This window comes from Aulonocara sp. 'chitande type north' Nkhata Bay, linkage group LG4 (genome assembly GCF_057382095.1).
Source record: "Aulonocara sp. 'chitande type north' Nkhata Bay isolate Kocher_YH1m ecotype deep benthic linkage group LG4, A_spYH_male_GT1.1, whole genome shotgun sequence".
In the NCBI taxonomy this organism is placed as follows: domain Eukaryota; kingdom Metazoa; phylum Chordata; class Actinopteri; order Cichliformes; family Cichlidae; genus Aulonocara; species Aulonocara sp. 'chitande type north' Nkhata Bay.
The window spans coordinates 31,949,598-31,960,425 of NC_141347.1; the positions used below are offsets into that span (position 1 = coordinate 31,949,598).

Below are 10,828 nucleotides of genomic sequence, written 5' to 3' on the forward strand. Positions count from 1 at the left end.
GGTTTTATTTCAGTCTGTGATGAGATTCAAAATGGTCAAAATAAACCCATTATTAACAGATTATTAATAGTTGCCATGTACTTAATCTGTCTGGAGACCCAAAAACACAGTCACATAAGCCCATTTTTAGGTTTTCAATGACATGACCGCAAAGACCTTTGGAGAAAAAAAATGAAATAAAAGATTTAACAATATCTACATTCATGGTGTTGGTATGATGTCCCCGCACAGGCACATACATGCACACTGCTGTCACGTCATGGTATGCAACTAAACGGCAAAAACAACACACATTAAAGCAAAGAAACACGCAAACGCCCTCATATATACAAAGTTCTGTGCATGCATGCACACAAACTCACACAGAGGGACAGATTTACAATAAGTGCACGCTTTTTTTGGGATAAGCATCAGAACAGAACCCATGTGGATTACAGTCAATACTATTAAAACTCGGAAATAAAAATGGACGAGTCCATTCAGCTCAACACCCACGACGAGTCCAGATAGATCAAAACACAACTGCTCACAATTAAAAACAAACCTGGTAGCAAATCGCAATTGAACTGTAAATGAAATGGAAAGCAACAGTTCTGAAGAAAAAGAAAAGCATATTTAACGTTGCTTTTAAAAACAGAGTCAGACTGAGCTTTAAATATGGACAAGTGTTGCAATTAATAATTACAACCTGCTCAATGAACTGAGTAAGAACTGTTAAGACTGATCGACAACAACACGTCAGTTTGGATAAATGAGATTTTTCAGTGACAGACACATGGCAATGTGCAATGTCCTGAAAAGTAATCAACCCCCATTGGACCTTTATGTTTTATACTGGAACCATAACGGCTAATCCGGCTTTATAACTCTTTTACGGCCAAGTTAAAACAATCCCTGTAAACCAACCTAAATTAAGTCCCACTATAAAACTAAACTGTTTACACAGTTTGACACTACGTTCTAAATCTGGAAGCCCAAACAGCTAGGTAGACATGAAAAGCACCAGCATGCAATCGCAGTCTTGTGTTTTAGATTCGTGTTTAATCTAGACAGAATCTAGCTGAGGGAATATTCCATCACGCCAAGGCTTAGATGAAGTCGATGTCAGTTCTGTGTTGAAAAGCTTTACAACACACCCCAAAAGATGCAGTCTGTTAACTTCCAATAAATGTTGCTATGCCTCCTTACATCCCGATGTGTGTGAAAAGGTCCAATTGAATCTTTGTTGAAAAGCAATAAAACATGAAAAATCCAAGGATTGAATACTTTATAGGCAGTGTAAATTTCAAATGAAAAAACATGGGTATGTAACAAACTCTCAAATTTTCCAGCGACAAAAAAAAAAAAAGACATTCATAATGGCTTGATTTTTTTTTTGTTTTTCCTGAAAAAAATACCACCTCTTTAAGAACCAAATCATAAAATCTACATCGTAAGTCGAGGACAACACAACAATGTTGTGAAAAAAAAAAAGAAAAAAAAAGATTAAATGAAAATCTTTTGTAGAGTGCAATTTTCCAGTACCCCGCATACCCTCCCCCCTGCCCACCTTCAGGTGATCCACCGTACTGTGTTCTTTGGCTCAGCCTGTTCACAACTCAAGCCACCTGTCCTTAACTAATCATCGGAATAACAAAAATAAAAGACTGAACGGGTAATCAATTACCCAACACATTAAAACTCTAACCTTAAACCACTGAAGCTGCAAGTCAAGATTGAAACCAGTGCAGAAATGTTCATGACATCACCAAACCAGTGGGATGCTGTTTTTGGCATACTGTCAGTGGCCCGTGCTGTGAGATGACTACTACGCTGGGGATGGAATTGAACTGATTTCCAGATAGGGGCAGGGTCTCTCCTTCTGTACAGATCGCCAGTACAGCAACATAAAGTGGGTGAGTGTGAAATGGATGAGGCAATGCAGAGGCTCCCTCTGGTGGTGGGAGGAGAGCAGGGTTGGCACAGTGGCAGAGCTCCCTGGACTCTTGGCTCAGCTCAGCGCTGCTCAGTTTGTCAGTGATGGCGCGTTTCAGTCTGAATCAGAGTCTGACGACCCCTGTGAGTTCGACTCACTGCTGCTGTCCTCCGACTTGTTCTCCTTGTCGTCTGCTTCGTCGTCCTCTTCGTCGTCTTCATCGTCGTCGTCGTCCTTCTTTAAACAAAAAGAAATATATACACGCATTTTCAGCAAAAACTCAAAACCACTGGTTGCAACTATCTCATGTATCTGAGCAGAGAAAACACTCACGTCATCATCATCCTCATCGTCCTCACTGGAAGAGTCGCCTTCACTGGAAGCTTTCTCCTGCTCATCGTCGTCGTCATCCTCCTCATCGTCGTCATCATCCTCGTCCTCCTCCGTATCCTGCAACAAGTGATCCCCCCCTTTCAGATAATGCTAATAACATGACTATAAAAAATTTAAGTTTCTGCTCAACTCAGCTCCAAGACAGTAAACAAAGAAATAAGTCTGTACTCACAGATTTCTTGGCCTTTGCCTTGGGGCCTCCTGGTTTTGCTGTAGTTCTTCTTTTCTGAATGATTTGCGAAATAATAGATCATTAAAATATATCAAAAACAGATATTGCAATTTCAGCTGTTTGTAAATGCTAGCTGTTACAAATCAAAAACATTCCTCACTTGTGAATTATATTCTTTGTAAGTGTTTCTCTCTTGCGAAGACAAACTCTGTGGAAAGACGGAAATAGATTTTTCCAAATGTCTCAAAAACATCTTGCCTCCCCCCCCCCCCCATCCATTAAATTCTTCTTACAGCGAGCCACTGTTCCAGTTGGACTTTGTACTGCCTTTGCTTCTCCTCAGCAATCTTCTTGTAGCGGTCCTTGTCCTTCAGTGGTAACCTCTGCCAGCGGCTGCCAATCTCAGCCATCCGCTCTTTCATTGGGAGATGATTCAGCTCTCCATTGGACAGCATCTCCTGAGAGAACTTCTGATATCCATTTCTAGAGTCAAAGTAAAAGGAGAAAAAAAAAAAAGTCAGGCCTTCGAATCGGCTAAATCAGGCAGCACAGATGAGCTGAATGTCGCAAACTTACGATGGCGGTTTCTTGGGTTCACCCTCAAATTTCATCTTCTTCCCTGAGGCAATGGCAGCAGCAGGCGAGCGCATCTCACTTACTTCTCTCTGTTGAGGACAGGTAAATCAACATTTAGCTCTCACTGGTTTCATATAGAGAAACAGGAGATTTTATTGAGACTGTGTCCTAACCTCATATCTTTTCTGGTCTTCTGCTGCCTTTTTGATCCACATAATCTTCTCTTTTTTCTCCATGGTGCTCCAGGTTCCTTCCATTGCTTTCTGTGCCTTTGGCCGGTCGTTCTGCAAACCACATACAGGCATTAAATCCATTCCCGGGTATGTTATCTGTGTTTCCAGCACTCTGTCATCAACAGCATTACACATCTGTAGCTCATTGTTAACATCAGCATGATTATTAAGTAAATTTCTATTCACAAAAACATCCAAATATTTTAACGATTTGCTATTATACTGAATAATGTGGGCTAAAATACAACAGCTAGTTTGTGGATACCTTAAATCTGGCCAGGTAGTCGCCTATAACACTCTGCTGCCAGATGTCTTGTGCATTTTTGGGCGGATCTGGGAGTCGACTGCGGTCCTCTTTTTCCTTCTTCTCCGATTCTGCCTTCAACACCGATTCTAAGCGCTTAAACTTCTCCTAAATCATTAGAGAAATCCAGCACATCACAAAATAATTGAAAAATCCCACTTTCAGAATAACCTTTGAACTTGAAAGCCTACCGATGCGGCATTTCTGTTCCATAAACTAACACGTTACCTTCTTCTTATCTGGCAGCTCGTTCCACATGCGAGCAAGAAGTCTTGTGATCTCACTGTCAGCGAGGTCTGGCCGCTCCTGCTGCAGTTTGGGACGTTTCTCCTCAGCAAATATGAACATGGCTGAAATGGGTCTTTTGGGTTTTTCTGGATTTGCCTGCAAGTTCCACGTGAGAATATCAGAATAATACATGAAAGCATCTATGTAAATACAAATCTAACTGTAAAGCACACCTGAATTTAAAATTCTTATTAAAATGTTATTGCATTATGCTGCAGTTTTCTCTTTCTGTACCTCTGAAAAACAGACCGATTGGCTCTCTGAACAGTTTCGCACAAATATATTTTCCTTGGCTTCATACCTTTTCCGTGTTAGGTGAACATGTAAACAGCTACACTATATATCAGAAAATAACACGGAACAAAATCTGACTCGAGGACATATTGCATTGCTACACTGACAAGTTGTGTTTTTCTTAAATGACTGCATCATTATCAAAAACATAAAAAGTTGCTGTATTCTGGGACATACGTTTGCTTTAGAGTTTTTCTTTTTAGATGCGGGACTATTGGCTCCAGTGCTTTTCTTAAAACCAGTCTTCGCCTCACCCAAGACCCGCTGCTGCTCCTCCTCTGATATACTCTACAGATGCACAGCAAATAAACCACACATAAGAAACACTTCCAGTAAAAACAAAACATGTAAACAATGTTTGAGACTTACACTGAGAAATCTGTTCATCTCAATTTCATACTCTTTTTTCCTCTGAAAGAAAAAAAAAAGACAAAAAAAAAGTGACAATTTAGATAAACTTGCTTTATTTATTGACTTTTTCCTCTCGGTTATTCATGATTCTCAAGTCACCTGTTCGCAGCGTTTTTGGTAGGCGTCCTTTTCACCCTGCTTTAGCAGCTTCCACCGCTGACTACACATCACCATACGCTCTGTGCTGGGAACGTCCTTCATGCTCGACATTAGCTCCGCACAGAACATCGAGTAACCGTTTCTGAAAGCATTCAAACACCACATGTTAAAACCAAATATCTCGCAAGGGCAGTGACTCCCTCCCTCAGATGTGTCAGGAGAGTATTTGTAGCCGTGACTCACGGAGGTGGTTTGTCAGGACGTCCGTCAGATTTGTCCTTCAGGTGCCTCTCTGCCTTGGTCAGGGTGGACTTTACGATGTCTTCCTGAGTCATATTTAACTCCGGATGCTGTTGGATGTATTCACGCATCGTCTCCTGGAAGATCGCAAAAAATCCTCAGTTAAAAATTATTTTCTTTTGTCATCTTTTGTCATCTAAGGCAACCACACACTGATTCTTGTCTCACCTCATACTGCTTCTGCTGTTCCAGCGACTTGGTGATCCATTTGAGCCTCTTTTTGTCAGAAAGCTGTGTCCACTGTTTGCCAAGACTATCTTTAATGTCTTTGGTGGTCGCCTGGGTGAGACACAGAAAAAGTTAAAATCTCTGAAAGCGGCTAAAAGTTGCATTCTGTTTGTTGCGCAGCTAAACTCACATCAGGGTGCAGCTTGAGGAAGGCCTTCTTTTCGTGGTTGTACCACAACTGTTGGGGCGTCTTGGGCTTTTCTGGTACATTTGAGCCTTTTTTGGCCATGCTCTCCACCAGGTCTGGATGCTCTTCCCTGTTTAGGCATCATAAAAAACGTATTAAACAGGTATTATGCATTTTAGGCTTATGTGTTATGACTAGTTTAAAAAAATAAAGTAGTAAATCATCTCACCTGAACTTCATCATACTTTGAACAAATGTTTCCTTATCTCGTAAGAAGTCGTCAACATATTTTTTCTGTAGTTATGAAAAGAAACGTTATTTTTCCAAGGATATTTTTTAGGAAAAAAAACAAAAAACATGATGGTCAAAACAGTGGTGTTCGTCTTTGACTGACCTTCTTTTTATCAGGCAGCTCCCGATACTTCTTAGATAGGATTTTAGTGAGGTCCAGGTTGCTCATCTCAGGGTGCAGCTTTGCATACTTGGCCCTCTTCTCCATAAAGAAACGGAAGTATGGAGTCAAAGGCTTCTTGGGGAAATCTGGGTGTTTCTGCATTTGTGGGAGGGAAAGGGGACGGAATTACTTAAGCCTTGAACTCCACTAACACAACTGGCAGGCCATAAAATCATGTGAATGTTGACTTGAATTCACCTTTATTTTCTTGCCCTTGTATGGGTTCTTTATGTAGTCTTGAGCATCAACTATCAATTCTGTCAGGGTCCTGAATTTACGAATCTGTGTTTGGCAGGAAAACAAAACGGAGAAACTCAGAAGACTTGACTTAACAGAACAATCTGACTTGGAGAAAAATCGATACAAATCAACTCACCTCTTTCGACACCACCTGCCATTTCTGCTTGCACATCTCAGCTGTGTAGGAATTGAAAGCAACTTTCTGCCAGTCCAGGTGGGACTCTGATGTTTTGTATTTAGTCAGGTCTTTCGGTGGAAGAGCCACTTTCATGGCCTCCAGCAGTCTTAAAAGGTCATCCTGCGCCCATACTGTGAAAATGTTAAAAGAGAGAGAGAGAAGAAAGACATAAAAATCACAAAGGAAAAAAACAGATCTGCCCAAAATGTCTTTCAAATTATACATCCTTTTGTGTATTCTGACAAGAAAATTTTTTAATTACTATTCTATTCTTACTATTGGCTTACTATTGGTAAACCATATATTCTAATCTAATCGGAATCAAACATTCAGTTTTAATTGCTGTAATTCTTAGAAGAACTAGTACATTAATCAAGTTTAATACTAAGGTCTTAATATACAAGGTTATGTAAAGTGCTGCCTTGCCATGATTAATCTACATATCAACTCTGTTCAGAAAAACTTGATTTAGCAAAAAACCCACCTTGGTCTTGTGTCGTTGCCTCCATTTCTCCATTCATTTGCGGATATTCTGTCTTGGATCTGCGAAAAAAAAAAATCCCATAAGATTATTTAAAAGCATATCTTTTATATATCGACTTCAATCAAGAACCAATCAGCAGTTTATAATATACATATTCGTGTATATTACCTTTAACCAGTTCGTGATCTTTAAAAATAGTAATTAATGTTATTTTGTTTTATTTGTATAAATGGGCTTAATTACCAATTAATGTGGCTAATTCTTCATATAAAAGTAATAATGACGAGTCAAAGTCGTTAAATTTAAATTTGGCTCGACATAATGGTTTATGTTCATTACACCGCCCCTTAAACGTTTACGCTACATGGTGAGACATAGGCTATTGCTTGTGACGGCTTCAAATCTCAAATAACACTGCGGAGGGCTTCAACTAGCACATCTAGCTACGACAACAGGAGTCTCCGTCGAGCAAATTTTGCCAACCGGAATTTGGCGTATTAGTACTGTCCTTATTCCACAACAAAAGTATCGTGGACACACAGGAGCGACCATTTTCTCGCCTGGTCCGCTCAGTAATGGAGGATTTTCTGTCGGAGCTGAGGTTGGGGAGGATCCACGGAAGGAGGAAGCGAATGGACGTGGACGGACGGGCAGCTGTAGGCGACCAGCTGACCACGGACGAGGGATCTGCTTTCGGTCTCCGAGAAAGGGGAATGGTAGCTTGGAAGCACTGCAGCCAAATGCGCCACTCGACAGAGGCGCCTCATCACCGTTGGGCGCTGATCTAGCTCCGCCACGCAAAACCTATAATCTTCTCCTCGTAGTGTTAACTGAGACCGGAGCGATGAAATCGAAAATAACATTCGTTTACAGTAAAGAAATGTGTTTTAAGGCTATCTGCAGGCCGTTTTTATTCAAGTTATAGGCGTTTCAGAGTGGGATTTGCTAGCAAAATCCAGAGCATTCTTCAGCGAGGCGTAACCGAGCTGTGTTCCAATGATGGCGGCTGCTCGTTGTTCATCTTGTCCTTGATGGCCCCAGCTCAATGTGGTGTCAACCGTGTGACCTAGCTACATTTAAACGATCGATTTCACCATTTATGTAACTAAATAACCTCCACGTTGTATATAAGAAACTCTTGAAACATAAAATCTACCTTAAATTTAATTATTATGACAATATGCGTGATATAAATTTGAGTGTTGAGGCATTACACGAGCAAGGACGATTTGACACACCGAATGCGGCTAAAATTGGGACATTTTCTTTTAAATATTATTAGCTATGCCTTTTTAAAGGTTATTTAATACAAGGCTTTAGGCTTTTTGGCATCTAAGAACAATTTCGTGTCCTGCAGAGTAGACCTGGACCACATTGACATTAGCTGCTGTTTACAACCAATCATCTAAATCACGTAACGGTTTTTATTTAGCTGCCTTTAATAAAAAGCAACTAATTTAAATGGTGGACAGCGTAGATGGATTAGTAACAAATTGTAGAAATGCCCGTAAATATCGTGGTGGCTGGAAAGTCTTGCGGAGGCGCAGGAAGAAAGAAGAAAACGGAAAATGTTTTTAACGGGCAAATGTTATCGCGTCAAACTGATTTTATTTTTTTTAAACCACGATTCAGTTTTAACCGTAGCTGCTTACAGTTCCGGTTGCAGTATTGTAGCATTAAACGGCATCTAAAATGGTTAGCTAAAGCTCCGAGGAAACATGTTAACAAACCGCGGCTGAGTAGCTTCTCTGGCGCGACAAACAGCTCCAGGTCCGCCATGCTTCAGCTCTGCTCTACAAGGAAACCTACCGTGACAAGGTCCAATGGCGCACTGCAAACACAGAGAAACGGAGCTTAAAACTAAAGCCAGGGCGTCGCAGACTCCCTTCCCTCGATCCAAAAGCGTTTAAGCGAGGGCAAGAAGGCGGGTTCTCCGAGCTCGGTCGTCGGAGGTTCTGGGCTAGCCAGTGAGAGAGAGGGGGAGAGAGAGGGCGAGTCTCTGCACGGTGAGATATTAAACTGAGATCCCTGATGGCTAACCGAGAGAGGCGGCTGGCTGTTCCGCCAACAGCCGCATGGAGGTCTCGGCGCGGAAACCACCGTTTATTCTCCTACGCAAATACTCCCTGTATAGCAGGAGCAGGCGAGTTTCGATGAAGGGGTTAGCTCAAAATAGTCCTTTTTCGTGTTATTTTGAAAAGAAATTTATCACGTTTACCCCGGGGTCTTACGTCCAGTTCCTTCCCCGCTGTTTGGGACAAGAAATTCGGGTATGGCCGCCGTCGTCTGTACCCTACCACCGTCGGTTTATTTCGCTACTACAAAGAAGCTGCCGACCGAGGCGCTTTACGAGAAAACAAAAACATGCATTAAATGTATATTTATCGCGTATATATATATTTGGTGGCTTTTTCGCGGTTTGTTTATCACGTACGCGCATTGTATATTGAAACCGATCGGCTGTTGTGTTGGCTTACCTGTCTCTCAGCGTGAGTCTCGGTGTCGCTGTGGAGGAAGAAGGGGAGGGTTGAACGATAGCCAGCACTGCGCCGTCGGTCCTGGGCTCCAGTCCCCGCAGAGATGGTCCTTCCCCCCCGCCTCCATCTCACTAGCCGTCTCCCTCCACTCAGCGCGCAGCAGCTCTTCTCTCTCCATCCAACCATTTCGCTACGCCGAGACCTCCACATTTTTTCCGATCTCTCAGTTTGAATACAACCGAGGGCGATTATTTTTACTCCCGCAGGCCGACCCCGTCACATCTGCAGCGAAGTTTGAACCCACCGAATACTTTATCGGGTCACCGAGAGTGCAATGAAAGCCAACGTTTTACAGGTGATTGTAAAATTCATGCAACTCAATCAACTCACGTTTTTCCCTCAGATTTTTTTATATCAACTTAAAACCGAAACTTCACAAATTTTACTTAGAAACGCCAGATTTCCACTTAAAATATAAATATTAAAGTGGTCTATAAAGCAGAAACCGCGCTGTTTCTCGCTGCTCCTAACCTCTTTTTTGTATATTGTAAGCGGCTGTTTGACAGCTTCATTTTGGTACAGCATGTTTTGCTTTTCAACTCCACCTTGTGTGTTTGTGGGCGGAACCCCCGGCCATCCAATCCAGGCAGTCCGATTCAGGGAAAACAAATGACTTTCAGGCCCTCGGCCTTGTTAAACCGTGTTGCGTTCCCATGGTGTAGGAAAAACAGGTATCTTTGCATGTTCAGACAAATGAAGACATGCTTGAATGAATAAGTCACATAGAGCTGATCTTAACTTTACGAAATGTCACATTTACCTATAGAAAACAAACAAAACTCATTGTAAAGAGGCAGGGGACTTAGCAGTGTGTAATGAATGTTTTTAAAATGTAAGACTCAGAACCAAGGGCGTAGATTTGGTTTTGGCATTGGTGGGGACGGATGATTCAACCACTGAACCCTGCCCTGTTTCTTTTTTTCCTTTTTGTCTTTGCTTCTTGATTTAAAAAAAAGGAGAAATATACTTGCCTACATATGCTATTCTGCATGCTTTTAAACCATTTAAAATGACAGTTCATAGTTTTATATGTGAATTATATAATGTTAAATTACTATTAAACAAATGACTAAGTATTTTAGGCTTTAGTTTACTTCAGCCATATTCCATATAAATCAGGTATCATACAAACATAAAAATAGCTTCAAATACAATCATGACAATAAAAGAATATGACTTTAAGAACTTAACAACATTAGTTCAGTTGTAGTACACCAACATCTCTAACACATTAGCACTAAGGGAACACTGAATGACCTGGTGGTTTTTGTCCATAAAACTACTCATCTAAGATTACCATAAAAGATCTCTCAGCAAAATTATGCAACATATCAAATCAGTGAGCTGGGATTTTTTTTTAATTCTAAACATGAACTACTGTTACAGCAACAGACATGGACTACTGGTGCCCCACACAACAACTCAATGTGGACTACGTGAAGGAGCCAAACACATGCCTTCTCCTCTCGTTAACTGAGATAAACTGCTGGCATATTTGTTTTACATCTATACTGTCCAGTCTCTCCTGGTGGACCTTAGCCATCTTTTTAGTCTTCTGAGAGCACTGAAGCTTCTTTCAGCCTCAGTACATGTGT

The 10,828-nt window shown here is 41.3% G+C and overlaps 1 protein-coding gene across 6 annotated transcripts; it reads right to left on the bottom strand.

Annotated features, from left to right (window-relative positions):
• Nucleotides 1-367: 367 nt before the first annotated feature.
• ubtf (upstream binding transcription factor) lies at nt 368-9,650 on the bottom strand. 6 transcript variants are annotated; one of them, XM_086289930.1, is made up of 21 exons: nt 9,174-9,650; nt 6,697-6,755; nt 6,171-6,343; nt 5,993-6,076; nt 5,735-5,890; nt 5,570-5,634; nt 5,344-5,470; nt 5,154-5,264; nt 4,929-5,062; nt 4,686-4,827; nt 4,545-4,586; nt 4,353-4,463; nt 3,822-3,977; nt 3,555-3,701; nt 3,230-3,340; nt 3,057-3,145; nt 2,774-2,963; nt 2,641-2,688; nt 2,481-2,534; nt 2,249-2,365; nt 368-2,152 (listed from the first exon to the last, which is right to left on the bottom strand). In XM_086289930.1, exons 2-21 carry the CDS (start codon nt 6,731-6,733, stop codon nt 2,030-2,032), a joined length of 2,217 nt encoding a protein of 738 aa, XP_086146056.1. In that variant the 5' UTR covers nt 6,734-6,755; nt 9,174-9,650; the 3' UTR covers nt 368-2,029. The 6 variants fall into 6 exon arrangements, with proteins under 6 accessions (XP_086146056.1, XP_086146059.1, XP_086146060.1 ...); XM_086289933.1 differs by lacking the exon at nt 9,174-9,650 and adding an exon at nt 8,915-9,146; XM_086289934.1 differs by lacking the exon at nt 9,174-9,650 and adding an exon at nt 8,506-8,868 and having other exon boundaries at nt 368-2,149.
• Nucleotides 9,651-10,828: the final 1,178 nt, after the last annotated feature.

Excerpts from the sequence above, each read along its gene's own strand:
- ubtf (XM_086289930.1), bottom strand. The coding sequence starts at position 6,733 with ATGAATGGAGAAATGGAGGCAACGACACAAGACCAAG. Across the intron at positions 5,471-5,569 it reads CAAAGTATGATGAAGTTCAG|GGAAGAGCATCCAGACCTGG; the intron begins GTGAGATGATTT and ends ATGCCTAAACAG. Across the intron at positions 3,146-3,229 it reads AAGACCAGAAAAGATATGAG|AGAGAAGTAAGTGAGATGCG; the intron begins GTTAGGACACAG and ends TGTCCTCAACAG.